The 21,623-nt window shown below is 40.0% G+C and overlaps 1 protein-coding gene across 1 annotated transcript in view; it reads left to right on the top strand.

Moving 5' to 3' along the window:
* The window catches only part of LOC124550707 (beta-1,4-glucuronyltransferase 1-like), an 87,832-nt gene extending 66,606 nt beyond the window's left edge, over nt 1–21,226 (top strand). Inside the window, exons 7-8 of the mRNA XM_047125429.1 lie at nt 2,046–2,213; nt 20,910–21,226. Coding sequence (XP_046981385.1) covers nt 2,046–2,213; nt 20,910–21,104 — 363 coding nt within the window. The 3' untranslated portion in view covers nt 21,105–21,226. The remainder of the gene's footprint in view (nt 1–2,045; nt 2,214–20,909) is intronic.
* Nucleotides 21,227–21,623: the final 397 nt, after the last annotated feature.

Below are 21,623 nucleotides of genomic sequence, written 5' to 3'. Positions count from 1 at the left end.
GCACGGTAAAATTCTGGACCAACCTGTTGGAGCCGCTGTTTGGCAGCATGCACAAGGGAGTCATCATCTTCAAACCTTGTTCCACGAAGAGAGTCTTTCAAATTCCCAAAGAGATGATTGTCACATGGAGCCAGGTCAGGACTGTAAGGCGTGTGTTTCAGTGTTGTCCATCCAAGTTTTGTGATCACTTCCATGCTTTTTTGACTGACATGTGGTCGTGTGTTGTCGTGCAACAGCACAACGTCCTGCTTTTGCCGATGTGGTCGAACACGACTCAGTCAATCTTGAAGTTTCTTCAGTGTCGTCACGTATGCATCAGAATTTATGGTGGTTTCACTTGGCATGATGTCCACATGCAAGAGTCCTTCGGAATCGAAAAACATCGTAGCCATAACTTTTCCAGGAGAAGGCGTGGTTTTGAATTTTTTTTCTGGGGTGAATTTACATGATGCCACTCCATTGATTGCCTCTTCGTCTCTGGTGAAAAATGATGGAGCCATGTTTCATCACCTGTCACAAGTCTTCCAAGAAATTCACCTCCACCATTCTCGTACTGTTCCAAAAGTTCGCTGAATACTGTTTTTCTTGTTTCTTTGTGAGCCACTGTCAACATCTTGGGAACCCACCTGGCACAAACCTTTTTTAACGCCAACACTTTCAGTATTCTGCAAACACTTCCTTCCCCTATCCCAACATAGCACGACAATTCGTTCACTGTGATGCTTCTGTCAGGAGTCACCTATTCGTTAACTCTCTGCACATTGTCTGGAGTGTGTGCAGTACGAGGCCTGCCGCTGCAAGGACAATCCTCAATATTGCCGTGCCCGCTTTCTTCACGTAACCTGCTTGCCCATCGACTGACTGTACTGCGATCGACAGTAGCAACTCCATACACCTTTTTCAACCTCTTGTGGATGTTTCCCACTGTCTCGTTTTCACAGCACAGGAATTCTATGACAGCATGTTGCTTCTGACGAACGTGAAGTGTAGCAGCCATCTTGAAGGCATGCTGTGACGGTGCCACTCATGGGAACAGGTTGAACTAAGTTTTGAAAACAAGCAGGAAGGATGTATCTACACACTGTAAAACTTTCACACATGCAGAATGAAAACTGTATTTTTACAAAAATAGTGTGCATTTCTATTGGAGTGACCATCGTAAATTTAATTAGTATCCTCATTAGTTGTTGCTGTTATTACTTTCAGATTATCAAATACTGAAATCGAAGAAAAAAAATCGATCCAAAATGACCAGAGATCCGGATTAATGAGGCTGGGTAAACAAGGTTCCACTGAAATAAAGCAGCAGCCCGAGCACTTGCAGCTACAGGCCTTGTAGTTTTAAATGTAATATTGTTTATTTTTGTGTTTCATTAGTACTTATTTTTTCACGTGGAGTCACCTGACTGTCAGTGCAAGGTACGTAATAGCTGATTAAATGATGTCATGTTATTGAAAGAATAAGAAAAGCATATGCTTACCAACAACAGTGGGTCTTAGAAAAGCAGTGTTATAGCTGTCTGCATTTGTAGGAACTCATTTTGAAACATGGTGGTAGTTAAAAAAAAAAAAAACTGAGCTAGCATATTGACCTGACAGTTCAATTAAAATTTGAACTGAGCATGAGTGACTGACAGCCAGATTGCAAAATGAAGTCGCACATCTGTGTTTGAAACGTGTGATCAAAAATTTCAGTGCAAAAGTTATAATACACACAGTTCGTTGAGTTTTATTGTGAAAATTGTTGGGCTTGGAATTACAAATGAATAAAAATAATAATTTTTGTGACCCCAAATATTAGTGTTCTTATATCTTCACTATCCTAGTCACTATGGAGAGTCAACATATAGCATTATGAGATGGAATGCTACAGGCTGCATAGGATGCCATAAGCCCTCTTGTCTCCTCAAATTTTGCAGACCGTAGTAGATATTTTGAATTTTTCCTCTTTTATTGTTTCTTGTAAATTCTTGTCTTCGACAGTGTTAATTTATGATAACTTTGATGATATGGGTGCAAGTTTGTATTTTTTAATATTGTTGCAGGTGCACACAGATTATGAAGCATGGCAGAAGGAGCCGCCATCCAAGGGTCTGTCACCATTGTTTGAAGTTCTGTGGAAGGACCCGTGGGAGCCGTTCTACATTTCTCGCAACTCTGTACCCTTTTACGATGAAAGATTTAAGCAGTATGGATTTAACAGGATCAGCCAGGTATGTCAGGCTTCTTACTAGGCTGCTGCTGCTGCTGCTTCTGTGTCTTATCTCATGTCTTTGTGAGGTCAGCATGTTATTCATTGTATTTGGCAATGTTAGTGGCTGAGGGCGACTGGATGCCCGTCCTGTCTCCACAGACAGTGTACTCTAGTTGTTCGGTAAATAATCTGGTGTATACGAACACACACACACACACACACACACACACACACACACACTCTCTCTCTCTCTCTCTCTCTCTCTCTCCTCTCTCTCACACACACACACACACACACACACACACACACACACACACACACACAGTGACTGGCTGCCGAGGCCAGAGTCTGTGCTCGTGCGTGCATTTTATAATTCCAATGAAGGCCTTTTTGGTCAGAGGCTTACTTGTTTGACACTCCTTTGTTATGCCTATCTGTGACTTTTTGCTATATGGTGAGCTACCTTAATTAGATTCTTTTTCATATTCTTACGCATACCCACACACTTTCATAGTCTTTGACTGCAAGCTACTTGTATCATTGGTGGTCTGATATACCGTATTTACTCGAATCTAAGCCGCACTCGAATCTAAGCCGCACCTGAAAAATGATACTCGAAATAAAGGAAAAAAAATTTCCCGAATCTAAGCCGCACCTGAAATTTGAGACTCGAAATTCAAGGGGAGTGAAAAGTTTTAGGCCGCACGTCCAAATCGAATCAAAGTTGGTCCATTGTAATATGAGACACAATTTAGGTCAAATGAATGACGATACAGCTACAGTAGTTTGTTTCGAATCGTAAGCTTAGCATGCGGGGAAGACGCATGCTTAGCATGCGTCAGGCGCTCCGTCCGTATTTATACGGGTACCCTTCCTTTTTCACGTGCTTCGTCTGGTTTGAATCTATTGCTTATTTTGCTTCGATCTGATAAGTGCCATTTTCTTTGTTATAGGTGTTTACGTCACTCTAAGCTGAAAATGCATTACTGTACTGTGTCATGCATTGTTTGTCGCATTCTGATAGTGCGTGTTTACGAACTGTCGCCGCTCGCGGCGTGGCTTGCTTTTGTGCGCGCTAGTGTCGCTAACAATAAAAAAAAAGAGAGAGGAATCGTCTCATTAGTGAAACAATGGCAAGAGACTGCTATTTGTTGTTACTTACACTGCTGCTTTCTTTGACAATGATCAACAAGAACCAAATAATAGACTGCGTATGATAGAACACATTCTGATAGAGAGTTAGGCGAAAATTTTTCTCCGTTTGAAAATCTTTGCGGCCGCTTCTTTAGTACATCAAATTCTGCACAGAAATTAGAGTCATCTTAGATTTGAAAATCTAGTCAGTTGCCGTGCTTCATTTCTGACTGTGTCACTTAATACGAATATAAACATGATACGTATATTGTTCCGCGTTTGCTGTTGTCTCACTCTAGTTTCGTAGTTTATTAGGCAGGCAGGATTTAAATAAGATAGCAGCAAACACGAAAGAAAACATGGCAAAATGTTTACATTCATATTATTCTTATGGTGAAGAGAATGCTGCATGTGATTCACAACTGATAAAAGTTCCTATTAGCAACCATCTCTTGTCACAGGTAGGAAAAATTTCAGAACGTAGAGTTGGCCATATTGACAAACATCCCAAACAGTCTTGCCAGTCGGATTTTCATAGTACATTGAAATTCTGCTACATTCGAAGATGAACAATACGGAGTTTGTATTTACGTCGTTGGATAATGTATGAAAATGCAGTGGTCGAAAGTCGGGGCGGAGAAAAAATAGCTCATCTTCCACCTTTTTTTAAAAAAAATTATTTACTGACGCAGAGGTTTTGGCGCCAGTATTTATCTTTGTGCCTACAAACCATGCCTGTGTAGCGCTACATATATTCGACGGCAGAAGTTAGTTGTGGCAGGCGGCAGCACCTACCGACATTTTTCAGAACTTCCACTTGCTTTGCACTCGATTCTAAGCCGCAGACGGTTTTTTGGATTACAAAAACCGGAAAAAAAGTGCGGCTTAGATTCGAGTAAATACGGTAGGCTATATTACTATTTTACTGCATTTTTAGTTGTTGTAAGGATCTACAGTAATCTTGTAGTACACAATGAATCACAATCTGTATCACGCATTTGTGCCATATAAAAATCTCATTTATAACTAACTTTAGTTTATTACACTGTATTTTGACTTCCTATAAGTCTTAGACAATGGCTAGCGAATAATGTTGCATTCTGAGATGTAATTAATTATATTGGCCACAAAATGGTTAATGAAGAACATCTGTCACTGTATAGTTAAGCCCGGTTTTTCAGGCTGACCAAACTGGATTATTCTTCACACTAGACTTCTTGGCGACTGGCCCTTATGACCGTGTTTTGCCACTTGAGAATTATTCTAACAATTGGTTCCCTCAGCCCTATCACTTAATCTTACACATTTCTACAGGGTCCCTTTCCCAGCTCCTTAACTCAAACACCGTGAAACTTATTTAATTACTGGGCTTGTTGCACAATAACTTCAAACTTTCTATTCCAAACTTACAAACAAACTAAAATGAATCAATTATCCTTAATACTATCCCCTTGCGCGTTCATCTTCCTTCTGCTGCTTCTATGCTCTGAGTATCCGATCCACAGGTATCTGAATGACAGCTGGGTCTGAACTCTGTCTTGTGCTTCATCTTCTACGTACCAAAACGAGGACTACACTCAGCAGAACAAGTGTTACCGCAGTGTTGGTGTGACAGTAGTCATGTTGTCTCTTTCTGGTACTGATTTTCCCGATATAAATTTGCACGCTGCGCTAAGGTTTCCGAGGAGACTCTTCCCTCCTGCTGGTTCAAAATCATGTTTATAGACTGCATTAATTCTGTCCCTAGAGTTTGATTTAAGCTGGTTAGATTTGTAGCTGGTAGCATTTACACGGGCTACTCTGGTCGATACAAACGAGGCTGCAAAATATTCGGGTAAGTTATCTCTGAAATCGTGGCTGGCAGATGGAAACTGGGCCCCCTTATCTCAAACCTTGTTCCATTTGATAACAAACCACTTCTTTTTAATTCTAGTTTCTTTGCTGGCGTAAGCTTCCCTTGCTCGAAACAACTAGCCACTACTGCCCTCTTTTCAAAGGTAGTGTATAACTGCCGTGCCTCGACCTGCTGAAAGTATGATTCTGACTCGATCACTTCTTTATTGCATTTTCTTACCTCCTTTTGTCCCATCAGCAATTTCACTGCGCAGGAATGCTGCCCCTCTCTTATTACCGTATGCGGACAGACTGTGATTTCCCCGCCGTGCAATATGTGTAATTTTGTTTTCTCCATTTACACGTACCTTCCCTTGTCTTTTGCAATTAATAATAGTCTCTGAGTTTTTACTCTTACACGTTTCTTCAGTATCCCTCACTTGACGAAATGTGCACGAACTATGTAGCACTCGTAATGTGCTTGATTCCCTGCTACTGGTATAGAAACAGAAATGTAAACTTTTGCTCCATCAGTTCCCACTGAAACTATGGCTATCTTGAAATAAAAAGGTAAGTTTTTGTGCTCAGGTTCTAAAACCAGCCTCAACTCTGTTGGTAATTCCTTCTGTACATCCCTTAGACCCTCTAGATACTGCTCTGGCGACAACGAGTTTACCCCTAGCTGACCTCTTACAGGCTGCTGCATAGCCTCCTGTACTTCTGTTCCTTTCCCATGTGTCCCCCAAGCACTATCTTCTACACACTGCAACCATTTTGTCATTACTACTTCGCTATCTAAGACTTCTACTTCCGTTTTTGGTTTGCTGATATTCTTATTAACTGCCTTTTTTGTAGCTCTGACATACCACATTACTTCTCCAGCAAAGTTGTTGTAGCAGTCATGTGTTATTCAATATGTCCTTCTCTAAACTTCTAATCTGTGTAGTGTGCCAATCACTCACAGCTTTGTTCCCTTTTCTCAACTGTTTAACCTCCTTTACTGTGTCATTCATACTTTGAATGTCTTACCATCAGCAGAACCAAATATTGTTTCCGTAAGCCAGTCTCCAGAGTCAATCCGACCCAACTTCCTTCGTGTAAGTGGAATAGCCCCCAGTACCGGAGTCAGCTCACTCCTTAATATCTCGTATGCTCTGTGTGCTCTCACACATACCTCGGCATATTGTTGGTAAGGCGGGTACCAGGTTGAGATTCATTGGGAGAGTGCTTAGAAAATGCAGTCCATCAACAAAGGAGGTGGCTTACAAAACACTCGTTCGACCTATACTTGAGTATTGCTCATCAGTGTGGGATCCGTACCAGGTCGGGTTGACGGAGGAGATAGAGAAGATCCAAAGAAGAGCGGCGCGTTTCGTCACTGGGTTATTTTGTAACCGTGATAGCGTTACGGAGATGTTTAATAAACTCAAGTGGCAGACTCTGCAAGAGAGGCGCTCTGCATCGCGGTGTAGCTTGCTCGCCAGGTTTCGAGAGGGTGCGTTTCTGGATGAGGTATCGAATATATTGCTTCCCCCTACTTATACCTCCCGAGGAGATCACGAATGTAAAATTAGAGAGATTAGAGCGCGCACGGAGGCTTTCAGACAGTCGTTCTTCCCGCGAACCATACGCGACTGGAACAGGAAAGGGAGGTAATGACAGTGGCACGTAAAGTGCCCTCCGCCACACACCGTTGGGTGGCTTGCGGAGTATCAATGTAGATGTAGATGTAGATATCACTACCTTTCCGTTCCCTGATGGAATTTGTCAAATGCGTTTTCCAATCTTCCCACCTCGTTACATATCTCCCACGTGTTGAATACCACCTGCATCACCCAGCAATGACAGATGATCACTACATCTTACTGCTTGGCAAACAGCACTCCCCCTTCCAGGTGCCAGTTCCGTAACACTTCCAACCCGATAAACAGCGGTAATCCCGCTATGAATCGGATCATCTCGCCTTCTCTGCATCTCACCTACGGACGGGAATACCTATCACTTTCCTCCCCCTTTAATTCATTGCTGCTCCACAGCTGCTTATAGTAATTACACTCAATGTATACCTAACCTAAAAAAAGTATTAAGTGACTATCCTCTAGTAATCCACATGGGTTCCTTGTTACCACTTCATTCATCGCCTCTTGTTTACCTTCTGATTACCTTCCTCTGCACTTTACACTTCCGGTCTGTTTCTCCTATCTCTGGAATAACTTCTGGACTCCCTTCAAAAGATTGCAACCACCCTTCATTCACAGTTGTCATTCTCATCAGCAATTGAATCATGACATTTACTGGTGATGTGGTCTCTACCAGTTGGTATGGCTCCTGATACTTTGCAGAAAACTTCTTTGTCTTCCCTTCAGCATATACAAAGTTGATAGCGTCAACCACAGACCGACCTCATGCTGTGGTATTCTTGATGTACAGCCCACTGCTTCTTGCTGTTTCTCCATTGCTCGTGTATTTGCCCTCCATATTCTATTCCATATTTCCCTAATCACTCTGGAAAATTCCTTAACAGACTCTCTAGTCTTCCCTTTTTTTGTTTTCTATATGTTGAGAGGTTGATGGCATTCTGTGACCATATACTACTTCATATGGTGATACTCCTGTATTCGTATGCTGTTTTGGGATGTAGGCAGAGACAACATATTTCAAATAGACATCCCAGTTGGTGTGATGCAAGTCAACATAGTAATCAAGCATCTTCCCAATTTTCCTATGAACTCTTTCAGTTCTTCCATTGGCTTGTGGATGGAAGGAACTCAGCCTTAACTTCTTCACATTCAGTAACCTACACAATTCCTTGAATAGATCTGACATAAATTTTGTTCCCTGGTCTGTTACTATTGTTTCAGGCACTCCAAACTTCAGTATCCAGTTATTCACAAGTGCTTGTGCCACTGTGGCTGCCAATGGGTTTGGCATTGTGACCATTTCTACGTGTCTTAAAAAATGATCTATGATTGTGAGAATTTACTTATTCTGTGTGAATGTTTTATTGAGTGGACCTAAAACATCAATCCCCAAAAATTTGAATGGTGCTAATGCTTCAGGTAACCTTTGCAATGGTTCTCTTGTTCGACACAAATCTGCTCTCTGCACACACTGTATACAATTCTACACCTACTGGTTTACATCCATCTGCCTATTCCTCCTCCAATACATACTGCTTCCATTGGTAGATCTGCAACCTCCATGACCTGCTAACATATTATCATGAGTTTCTTGTAACACACTATTGCTATGCTGGTATCACTACCTGCAATACCGATTTGGTTTCTCTGTATCCATCCTGCATACATAACTGTGTCTCCTTAAAATACTGCTTACATTCGTCATCCGCTTTCATTACATCTTTCCATTCTGTATGCTCTTTACTGGAAATATGTAATAAAGCGACTTTCCTACTTGAGCTATCCGCATGTCTGTGCTTCTTCCCAGCTGTATGTGTAACTTCGAAATCAAATTCACTGAGTCATACTGCCCGTCACATCAACGTACTAGAAGGGTCCTTTAACCCCAACAACAATTTTAATGTTTTATGATTTGTTAGTATCTAAAATTTTTTCTGGACAGATAACATTTGAAGTATGTAATTCCACAAATAAGGCGTAATCTCTCTCTCTCCATCGTGGAATAATTTCTTTCTCCAGAATTTAGTTGTCTTGATGCATAAGTTACTGGATGTTCTACACCTTCTGCCTCTAGTGACAACACCCAAGCAAGTGCATGATTTGATTCATCATATGATAAAACAATCGTTCTCAGCCAGTATGGCAACCAAGCAAACTTCACCCAATACAATATATGAGTCACCCATCTTTGCAGGAGGAGAATAAAAAAAAAATCTACTCTTGGTATCATTCAAAGGGTATTATTACTATGAAATAAAAAAGTATTGCGCAGTTTGGGAAATCAGTTTTGTAGTTATTATTGTTCAAACACATTTACATTAACACGTTTGTCTGAACAGTACAAGCCCAGGAGGAGGAAAGGTGAAGCAGGAAGTGACAGATGAATTATGTCATACAAAAGATGAATGTTAATTTTACGCTGATGGTCCTGCTCATCACTCCATTCATCTGAAGTGGTACTGAAACCATTTTATGATTTTTATTTTTTAAATCCATAAGTTGTTTTCTTATTATATTAATATATTCCACAGCCAGACTATTATATCTGCTCTTAAAAAAACTCTTGTAAACAAGAAAAATAAGTGAAAAATACTGTTGTGTGTCTGTACCCTAAATACTCAGCAAGCCACCGTATGGTGCACGGTGTTTCCTTTGCCAGCTCTCCTTTCAAATAGAATGAGGGTAAAAACAACTGTTTTCTGTCACATACACCTCCATCTGTTACATATGCTTCCATACAAGTCCTAATTCCTCTCATATCATCTTTGGGTGGTATAATTTTACAATCTAATAATATTTTGGTTGGATTCTGTTTATTTGGTTATTGTAGTTCACTTCATGTAATTGTTTCAAAATAGTTCCTTTAAAGTCAAAGTTTATGGCTGGTGAATAGCTGCACCATGCTGAAGGTGTGCCAGTTAGGCAGCTAATGATTGGGATAATTTGTCGAAACTAATAGGAGAAGATCACCGAAATCAGATTGTGTAGGTTGAGACAGATAACTAATACACCATGCCACAACTTGATAATGAGAGTTGAAATCCCAGTTATTCTCACCAATAATTTAAAATGCATATAAGATAATTTTAATTTTAAGTTTTACCATGTATGTCTAGTGAGACATTCATTCCATTTCAATCATATATTCACAATTAATTAAAACCGACAAGGTAGGGTACTCAAACAGAATATTTTTTCACATCTGTATGCTTGCAAGCAATCTTCTCCTTTCATGGTGATCCATACAAACATGTGATAATAGCCGTGTGAACAATTCCATGGAACACAAAAGATCACTACTGCACCAACACTAGTAACTCTTATTGACCGAAACTTACACACTGAAAATTTGACCTGCTACACAGCCCTCCATGGGAGGAGATACCTTTGAAATAGCAAATGTTGCTGCTACCTTTCTTTGCTTGCAATTTAATGGTTGAAGACCAGAACAGTTTGTCATTTCATTGTTGTTTTGTTATAGGATAGGCTCACAATTGAATTACAGTTATAAAATTGCTCTTTGATTAACGACCATCACAGTAAGGTCTTATGAACATGCATGTTAAATGACTTGATACTGAATGTATGCAACACTACAGAATATTGCCAACAGTGCTTTTCCTATGTTTCATTGTGTGGCTCAGAACAGGATCTCTTTTATTCCTGTGTTATTAATTTTCTTCTCCACTCGAGCATAGCTCAAGGAAAACCAGGCAAAACCTGAGCGAAGCCTATAACTCTGAGTTAGGCAATTGATACAATAATTACTAATTGTGAAAAGCGGTTTGGGGGACTTGAAGTACAGTACGTTAATATACATTGATAAAAGAAAATGTCCGCCCCGGTAGCCGAGTGGTCAGTACGACAGAATGTCAATCCTAAGGGCCCGGGTTCAATTCCCGGCTGGGTCGGAGATTTTCTCCGCTCAGGGACTGGGTGTTGTGTTGTCCTAATCATCATCATTTCATCCCCATTGATACGCAAGTTGCCGAAGTAGCGTCAAATCGAAAGACTTGCACCCGGCAAACAGTCTACCCGACGGGAGGCCCTAGTCACACGACATTTACATTTACATAAAAGAAAATCGCTACACAAAAAAATTATTGCTGTAGAGTAATGGAATTCTGTGAATACATTCTCTCATAACATATGTAAGTGATTAAAATTCCAAGGTAATGTTTTAATGTGAACACGAGTTAGGCCCGTGCAAATGTGAAATGCTGGTACATTAATAACTGGTGTAATTGCCAGAACGTTGCATGCAAGTATGCAAAAATGAAGACATTTTTTGTTGTACAGGTGCCAGATGACAGTATGTGGTGCGGGCTTTGAGGCCTGTTGCACTTCATCAGTCAATACAGGGACAGTTAATGCTGTTTGCGCATGATGCTGGAGCTGTCATTCGATGATGTCCCGTATGTGTTCGGTTGGAGACAGATCTGGTGATTGAGCAGGCTAATGCAACATGTCAACACTCTGTAGAGAATGTTGGGTTACAGCAGCGGTAAGTGGGTGAGTGTTATCCTGTTGGAAAACAACCCCCGGAATGCTGTCGATGAAAGGCAGCACGACAGGTCAAATCATCCAATTTATGTGCAAATTTGCAGTCAGGGTGTGGGGATAACCAGGAGAATGCTCTTGCTGTCATACAAAATCACACCCCAGATGATGTGTAGCATGCAGGCAGGATGGTTGCAGCCTCTCAGCTGGCCTTCTCCTTACCAACCCGTGGCCATCACTGGCACTGAGGCAGAGCCAGCTTTCATTAAAAAGCTCGACAGACCTCCACCCAGCCGTACAATGGGCTCTAACTTGACAACACTGAAGTAGCAGCTGCTGGTGGTTTGGAGCCAGTGAAATGCATGCACCCTGCAGGTTGCATGTCTTGGATCTGTCCTTGAATTAACTGATTTGTAACAGTTCATTGTGTCATTGCGGTGCCAGCTGCTGCTCAAATTGCTTCTGCAGATGCAGTAGAGTGCACCAATCTGGTTAGGTCACATACTTCTTTAAGTCATTCTGGAGATGGTTCAGTTATATCCCACTGGAGCATTCATTTAATTTCTTGATCGGCAGTAGATCTCCTCACTCATTGAATCGAATAGAGACAATGACAGTATCTGTGCTTGTGACAATGCATCGGATTCTGAGACTTCATATTGAATTTGCTCATGTAGAGACATAATGCCTCAAATGGTTCAAATGGCTCTGAGCACTATGCGACTTAACTTCTGAGGTCATCAGTCGCCTAGAACTTAGAACTAATTAAACACAACTAACCTAAGGACATGACACACATCCATGCCCGAGGCAGGATTTGAACCTGCGACCGTAGCGGAGACAGAATGTTTGTTGTTTTGGGCAGTGGTCTTTTGAATGTATTGGTATCTTTATCCAACCACTTAGTCCTTATTCCCTATCAGTATTTACTGAATAAATTTACCAAAACTGGAATGCTGTTGCTCATGAGGTGGAACTTGGCCAAAGAAAAATCAACTATTGCACCCTTGTTCCTCAGAAGCCCAAGCCCTACAGTGCAATCCACAACCAGATTTGAAATGACTAGAAGTTGCTTCCAATTGCTACGTTTCCCAGCGTGACATTGAGCCGTGTCTGGAGTCTTACACTGCGTGATCGTCATCCTGCAGTTCCGATAGTATGACTATTATTTTTACAGGAAATTGGCTCTGTCCAGTTTTGATTTGAACACTGCTGTCCCAACAACATTAAGCGATGCACTTGCGTCTAAAATCACACTTAACGTCAATTCCTTCTACTTTGCCATGTATTGCAGATTGTGGCACAGACGAATTACTAAATTTGCAGGGGTTAGCATTTTGCACTAGCTCTTCTAACTGTGCCATTGTTGTACCTTAACATTTTCATTTCATGGCCATAGCCCTCTTTACTGCAGACTGAGGTCCAAGCACGATTATTACTATCCACCACCTCTGTATTTACTGGGGTTGAATTTCTCCAGTCAGTGTTATTCGACAATGGTGGTTTGCTACTCTGCCATTTATTGATAATGCTCAGAATTTGATAACCTAGGTTGTACTAACACCAGCTAGAGGCAAGGATAAACAACTGTACCATGACATCACAGCCAAGCAGCAGTTGAAATATATCGCAGCAAACTCCAAACGATTTGTATGGCTCATAAAATCAGTAAGTTTTCAGTTTATATATGAATGAGGTTGTTTAACAGGGGAAAAACATAACACAACATTGCTCATAAAATTAGCACATTTTGAGTTGATATGTGAATGAGGTTTGTTAAGAGGGAAAATGCACACAATTCTATGTGCAGAAATCAGATATAAATATTTAAACGCAGGTAACTGCTGTCTGATTTATTTGGTACATATCATATTTAACAATCAAATTTGTAAAAACAGCTGCCCATGTCTTTTAAAAAATGTGTGATTTTCATGGGTATGAACAGTTCAGAATATTTGGAATGTTTCTAAATGTGCAGTAGTTAAAACATTTACACATTTCCAAATAATATTTTTATATAGAAACACTGAGACATTCACATCACAGTCAGTTGTACCTTCACAATTTTCTATTACCAATATAAGTTCAAGAACATACTCAGTGATGGTTTGTGGATGATTACTTAAGCTCAGAAAAATTCTCTCGTTTTCAGATATCAACATATTTCTTAAAATCATATATGTTAGTAAAAGCACTGGTGTTTCAGTGGAATATTTCAAAATTCCCCTACTTAGGTTTGTAAGTACACAGTTTAACTGAGGAATCGACATATCATCCCTAAGTAAAAATTGTTTGCAATCATCACAGTTTAATCTTTTAAACAGTGAGTGACAATACTAACTTGCAGTGTTTGTCAGTAAGACAATGCTGGGAGTACATTACTGAGATTTGTGTTACTTTTAATTCTCCAGAAAACCTAACTGTGGGTCTGTAGCTGCAGTAATTATGACCAAAAATGTTTGTATCATCTGGTATATCCTCAACAATGATTCTTTTAGTATGATTAGGGGGTATCTCAATGTAAGACAATAATTGATACTAAAAAAACTTGCTGTGACTTACCACATGGGAAAGCGCTGGTAGATAGACACAATAAAAACCACACAAACACACACACAAATATCAAGCTTTTGCAACCCATGGTTGCTTCATCAGGAAAGAGGGAAGGAGAGGGAAAGACAAAAGGATGTGGGTTTTAAGGGAGAGGGTAAGGAGTCATTCCAATCCCGGGAGCGGAAAGACTTACATTAGGGGGAAAAAGGGACAGGTATACATCTGCAAGTTGCCTGTATTGACTAAATCTGGATTGCAGAACATCAGTCAGATTTTCCAGGCAATTAGTAGTCCCAGTTCAGCTCTTTAATGCAATAATCTGCAGGCTGAAGTATGCCTTGAGCGGTATGTCTGAGAGTAGTATAAGCTTGTGGGGGTAATTTTCGTGTCTCAGCACTTAAATTTTTCCAGTACTCTAACCATATAGACTTAAATTTTTCCAGTACTCTAACAATATCAAGATGTCAGTGAGGAGCATTTTTCACTCATCTAAAATTTTGTCTGTGGCGTGTTGTTGGAGTGTGCTGTTCAGCCTAATACCTTTGGAGGCAGTTTCCACATTCAAAAACATTCCACCATGAAATGATGACCTGCAAAAATTCAGCTATTTCTTTTCCATATCTTAAATTGTGTTGGTCAGTTAATATGATAAGACTATTTGCTACATGTTCGTTGAATATTTTGCACACTTACTGAATATACTACCTTTCGAAACTTCTTGGTTGGAGGGCTTTCACTGACATACCATAGCTATGTTTCATATATTCATTTCTTTCAATTTCAGGGATGATGACCATAGATGTTAAGTCCCATAATGCTCAGAGCCATTTTTTCTTTCAATTTCAAAGACTGCCCTGAGAGATTTGAATGAAGCAGTTTTAATATGAGATAATTCATTGAAACTGAGATACACAAAATCTAGTCCTTCATTTTGTTTGGTTTAACCAATTATTTCTGACACTTTAAACAGATGAGCAGAATAGAAAATGTGAAACACAGTTTTTTCATTTGATGAAGTTTGACAGTATTGTTTTTTCAGTTCTGATAGAATTAAAAGGAAAGGTGTCACTTTACTGTTCATAGAATTCTTACCGGTTACTACAGTTAATACTATCATACCAATTGCACATACAATTATTGGTGGCAGATTTCTTTTACTCTACCGATGAATTTTTTAGTAGAACCAATTGATATAAGTATAATTGAAAAAGTCAGATTAATGAGAGTGTAGAGGGATATTGAAATATTTTTTCAACAGGTCCTATACAAAATGGTACTTGTGGTTTTGGAATAAGTAAACAATTTTTCATTTAAGAGCTAATAACAAACTTGACGCAAAACATGTAAAAGTAGAGGTCGCATGTTTCACTCGCACTGAAATGCATTCTCGTTGTGCATTCTGACCAATTCCAGCCCGTTGATCTGCAGCAGCTGCCTCAGTTGACTGTTGCATGCTGATCTGCACACTTCTAGTGTTCTTGTTTCCCGTGTACAGCAAGGCACCACAGTCTTACCACAGGTGTAGGGAAAGTTCTTTCACAATCAGTCATATATGGTTACATGCAGTGCTTTTAAACTTTTGTCAGAAGAGGCTAGAAAAAATTGCATTAAAAACTGTGCTTGAGAGTGCTGCAGGAGCCACTAGCTATTCTCAATACAGAGAATAAATTGGAAGAGGAAACATAGCTCAAATTACTTACCAAGGCAGGCAGCTTCCCGTGTTGAGAACTCTCCTTGCTAAGTAGTGTACATGCACATATGATTCAAGCTCAAAATAACTCTTCAAGGTATGTTTATAGACTGGGCAGTATATACAAGCCACACTTTTCAGCATGCCCTCATTGTTGCTGTTGATTCCTCCCTTGAACCAAGTAAGGTGACAACGGTTCAACACACGGGATAAGCATTTGGGGGGACTGGCGTTCAAACCCCCATTTGGCCATCCAGGTTTAGCTTCCTTCTGGTTTCTCTGAATCACTAGGTGGTTCCTTTGCAAAGTACAAGGTGATTCATTATTCCTCTTTCACTTGTGCTGTGTTCCTATGACATTGTCTTCGACATGACATTAAACACTGAATGCCCACCTTTCTTTCTTTCCTTCTTTCTTTCTTGTGATGGACAGTAGCATGCATTCTCTCTTCCCATAACCCCCTGCTGTAAATGGGGGCGCTAGATCTTGTAGCAGTTTTCTTTAGCTGTTGAAATGCCTTGTATATTAACTGACATGACTGTTAATTGCGTCCTTGAAAAAGACTAGTCTGAAAGGATCAGCTGATAGGTGCTTCTGATTCATTCTCCGATGTCATCACTATTTTTGTTCAGTACTGTAGGTTCTGCATTGACACAACACAGCCAGTGGAGCTTAGAGAAAAATGATCTCTCTCAAAGAAGTGTACTGGCCCCAATCCTGTTCACTATACTTACAAATGACCAACTTATGCCAACCCCCCCCCCCCCCCCCCCCCCCGCCCCCGCATCCCCCCAAGAGTTTCTCATCTGCTGATGATCTCGTGCTTGACACAAAGAGCAACAACTTTGAATCAGTGGAAAACATGTTCACTAATGGCTCTTGAACAATTGTCTAGATACTGCAGTGCAAACCAGTTTAAATCAAATCCATATAATGCACAGGTATGTGCTCTCCATTTGAGAAACTGGGAAGCCACTATGAAACCAAGTGTCTAGCCAAAGGTTTCGTTATAGAACAACGTTATACTCCATAATTCCTAGGAAGGACACTTCGGACAGATATCTTATATACAAGAAGCATTGCATGAACAACAAATTGAAAGTTCCCACCAGCTACAGTGTCATTAGAAAACAGGTTGGTTCATACTGGTATACCCAAGCCAAAACAGTTTGAAATTCTGCAACAGAACTTTGTTATTTCACTGCAGAATATGCCTTTCCTGTTTGATATAACTCGTGACTGTTAACGATCTACTACAGCTGTGTGCCTCTATCACTTGGTAGGAATAGCTCCACCTTATGTTCAAAGAGAAATAGCTGCAAACAAGGAAAGAAAGAAAATGCAGCAGGAAGCAACTCATCTATGACATGGAAATGAATTACATGTGCAATGACTGAAACCAGAAAGAGCTGTTCAGAACATCAGATGTGCACACAACCACAGATGAAATAGCAAGGTAACAATTGTGGAAAGCTAAGGACATCTTCCTCCTAGTTGGAAAAGAGTATGTGAAACTCTGGTTATGAAAAGAGATGGAAGTTCTGGAACAGACTGAGACGAGGATGGCCAGGTCTAGGGTTAATACAGTAAGATGGGGCTACTGCAAAGAAAACAATGTCAAGTGCAGTTGTGGAGAAGATCACACAGTTAAACACAACTTTATATTGGATATTAGAAGCATTAGAAAATCATCTCGACACTGATGAACGGTAGTCCACTAATGAACACAACATTATCTTTCTACGAAAGTTTGATACTCTGACAATATAGTGATATTTCTACATCCCCGTTCCCCCATCCACCACCTATCCCACTGCTCTTCGTAAAACTTAGATTATTCTGCCATGTATTCAATATGGACAGTTCTCATGTGAAAACGGTGATGCTTAGGACCACAAACATTATCCTATTTATCTGTTTGTTATTCAGTGGCCTGCAAAGATTCACAGTAAAGCATAATACATTGTGAGCCATGAGAGACTGTGAAAATGTTTCACACTGAAAGTCTGGATCGTGTGTCTGTTCCAGACATAGATGTGGGACTTCATTTTGCAAACCATTTCTTTCATGCTCCCCCATTCGGATCTCCGGGCGGGGACTACTCAAGAGGATGTCGTTATCAGGAGAAAGAAAACTGGCGTTCTATGGATCGGAGCGTGGAATGTCAGATCCCTTAATCGGGCAGGTAGGTTGGAAAATTTAAAAAGGGAAATGGATAGATTAAAGTTAGATATATTGGGAATTAGTGAAGTTCGGTGGCAGGAGGAACAAGACTTCTGGTCAGGTGACTACAGGGTTATAAACACAAAATCAAATAGGGGTAATGCAGGAGTAGGTTTAATAATGAATAGGAAAATAGGAATGCGGGTAAGCTACTACAAACAGCATAGTGAACGCATTATTGTGGCCAAGATAGATACGAAGCCCACACCTACTACAGTAGTACAAGTTTATATGCCAACTAGCTCTGCAGATGACGAAGAAATTGAAGAAATGTATGATGAAATAAAAGAAATTATTCAGATTGTGAAGGGAGATGAAAATTTAATAGTCATGGGTGACTGGAATTCGAGTGTAGGAAAAGGGAGAGAAGGAAACATAGTAGGTGAATATGGATTGGGGCTAAGAAATGAAAGAGGAAGCCGCCTGGTAGAATTTTGCACAGAGCACAACATAATCATAACTAACACTTGGTTTAAGAATCATGAAAGAAGGTCGTATACATGGAAGAACCCTGGAGATACTAAAAGGTATCAGATATATTATATAATGGTAAGACAGAGATTTAGGAACCAGGTTTTAAATTGTAAGACATTTCCAGGGGCAGATGTGGACTCTGACCACAATCTATTGGTTATGACCTGTAGATTAAAACTGAAGAAACTGCAAAAAGGTGGGAATTTAAGGAGATGGGACCTGGATAAACTGAAAGAACCAGAGGTTGTACAGAGTTTCATGGAGAGCATAAGGGAACAATTGACAGGAATGGGGGAAAGAAATACAGTAGAAGAAGAATGGGTAGCTTTGAGGGATGAAGTAGCGAAGGCAGCAGAGGATCAAGTAGGTAAAAAGACGAGGGCTAGTAGAAATCCTTGGGTAACAGAAGAAATATTGAATTTAATTGATGAAAGGAGAAAATATAAAAATGCAGTAAATGAAGCAGGCAAAAAGGAATACAAAGTCTCAAAAATGAGATCGACAGGAAGTGCAAAATGGCTAAGCAGGGATGGCTAGAGGACAAATGTAAGGATGTAGAGGCCTATCTCACTAGGGGTAAGATAGATACTGCCTACAGGAAAATTAAAGAGACCTTTGGAGATAAGAGAACGACTTGTATGAATATCAAGAGCTCCGATGGAAACCCAGTTCTAAGCAAAGAAGGGAAAGCAGAAAGGTGGAAGGAGTACATAGAGGGTCTATACAAGGGCGATGTACTTGAGGACAATATTATGGAAATGGAAGAGGATGTAGATGAAGATGAAATGGGAGATGTGATACTGCGTGAAGAGTTTGACAGAACACTGAAAGACCTGAGTCGAAACAAGGCCCCCGGAGTAGACAACATTCCATTGGAACTACTGACGGCCTTGGGAGAGCCAGTCCTGACAAAACTCTACCATCTGGTGAGCAAGATGTATGAAACAGGCGAAATACCCTCAGACTTTAAGAAGAATATAATAATTCCAATCCCAAAGAAAGCAGGTGTTGACAGGTGTGAAAATTACCGAACTATCAGTTTAATAAGTCACAGCTGCAAAATACTAACACGAATTCTTTACAGACGAATGGAAAAACTAATAGAAGCCAACCTCGGGGAAGATCAGTTTGGATTCCGTAGAAACACTGGAACACGTGAGGCAATACTGACCTTACGACTTATCTTAGAAGAAAGATTAAGGAAAGGCAAACCTACGTTTCTAGCATTTGTAGACTTAGAGAAAGCTTTTGACAATGTTGACTGGAATACTCTCTTTCAAATTCTAAAGGTGGCAGGGGTAAAATACAGGGAGCGAAAGGCTATTTACAATTTGTACAGAAACCAAATGGCAGTTATAAGAGTCGAGGGACATGAAAGGGAAGCAGTGGTTGGGAAGGGAGTAAGACAGGGTTGTAGCCTCTCCCCGATGTTGTTCAATCTGTATATTGAGCAAGCAGTAAAGGAAACAAAAGAAAAATTCGGAGTAGGTATTAAAATTCATGGAGAAGAAATAAAAACTTTGAGGTTCGCCGATGACATTGTAATTCTGTCAGAGACAGCAAAGGACTTGGAAGAGCAGTTGAATGGAATGGACAGTGTCTTGAAAGGAGGATATAAGATGAACATCAACAAAAGCAAAACAAGTATAATGGAATGTAGTGTAATTAAGTCGGGTGATGCTGAGGGAATTACATTAGGAAATGAGGCACTTAAAGTAGTAAAGGAGTTTTGCTATTTGGGGAGCAAAATAACTGATGATGGTCGAAGTAGAGAGGATATAAAATGTAGGCTGGCAATAGCAAGGAAAGCGTTTCTGAAGAAGAGAAATTTGTTAACATCCAGTATTGATTTAAGTGTCAGGAAGTCATTTCTGAAAGTATTCGTATGGAGTGTAGCCATGTATGGAAGTGAAACATGGACGATAAATAGTTTGGAGAAGAAGAGAATAGAAGCTTTCGAAATGTGGTGCTACAGAAGAATGCTGAAGATTAGATGGATAAATCACATAACTAATGAGGAAGTATTGAATAGGATTGGGGAGAAGAGAAGTTTGTGGCACAACTTGACCAGAAGAAGGGATCGGTTGGTAGGACATGTTCTGAGGCATCAGGGGATCACAAATTTAGTATTGGAGGGCAGCGTGGAGGGTAAAAATCGTAGAGGGAGACCAAGAGATGAATACACTAAGCAGATTCAGAAGGATGTAGGTTGCAGTAGGTACTGGGAGATGAAAAAGCTTGCACAGGATAGAGTAGCATGGAGAGCTGCATCAAACCAGTCTCAGGACTGAAGACCACAACAACAACAACTATTTGGATAATCAAATCATGCTAAAACTGCTTTCCTCCTTGAGTACAATACAGCTTACAATGAAGTGCTATGAATGTGTGCAGCTTTTCCATAGCCCACTATTGTTGGTCAACAATGTACTTTACTTTGTTTTTCAGCAACCAGATATTATTTACTTGCTGTCAGGTACCGTCCACTGATAGCCAGCTGGACTCAACACACTACAAATAATATCAAACAGAAATATTCATATAAGAGTACATGGCCCTTACAGACTCAGTGATTATGTAACTATTAAGCTCTGATAACCTTATCACAATATTAAGAGAATAGTTTCTGCGATGACTAATCGGTGTTAGTCTTCTTTTTCTTTTCCAGGTGTGCGAGTTGCATGTTGCAGGCTACAAATTTTCTGTCCTGAATAATGGATTCCTTGTACATAGAGGTTTGAAAACAGCCAATTCATTCCACACCAGCAAGGACATTGAACAGGAACGAAATAGGATGCTGTTCCGGCAGTTCAAGATAGAACTGAAAGACAAGTACCCAGAATCATCTCGCCGCTGTTACTGATGTTAATAATTAATTCCAGCTATGTGGCAAGTTTTCAAAAACAGTGGTGCTGCTGAATGGATATTGCTCTTTAGTACAAGCACATATACAAGATGGTTGTAATTTGAAGGCAGCTACAGAAATTTACATACCTTAAGAATCATTTAACTTTTTAAGTATGTTATTGCACAAAGCTCATTTTTTAAACTAATTGTTACCATAGTCATGTATGAATCAGTTTTGTGTACCTGAGTTTTGAACATCTAAAGACATTGTACTATTAGTTACAAAAAACTCCATGTTATTCATATAAAAGACTGTCTCTCTACGATATTACATAAGTACAATTTTTATATTCACTTTACTTGAAGTATTGTTCAGTTTTTAAGCTATATTATTCCACATATTGACACCAAATGCTACAATGTATTATTAATTCTTACAATATAACACCCCTCTGAGCACTAGGTAATTCTGTACCATAAAAATGCATCTGATGTTAGCTCATCAACTAGGGATAGCTTTTCAAAGTGTAATATA

This window comes from Schistocerca americana, chromosome 9 (assembly GCF_021461395.2).
Source record: "Schistocerca americana isolate TAMUIC-IGC-003095 chromosome 9, iqSchAmer2.1, whole genome shotgun sequence".
Lineage (NCBI taxonomy): Eukaryota > Metazoa > Arthropoda > Insecta > Orthoptera > Acrididae > Schistocerca > Schistocerca americana.
The sequence above is the reverse complement of the archived record's forward strand: the minus strand, read 5'-3'. Positions and strand labels throughout refer to the sequence as shown.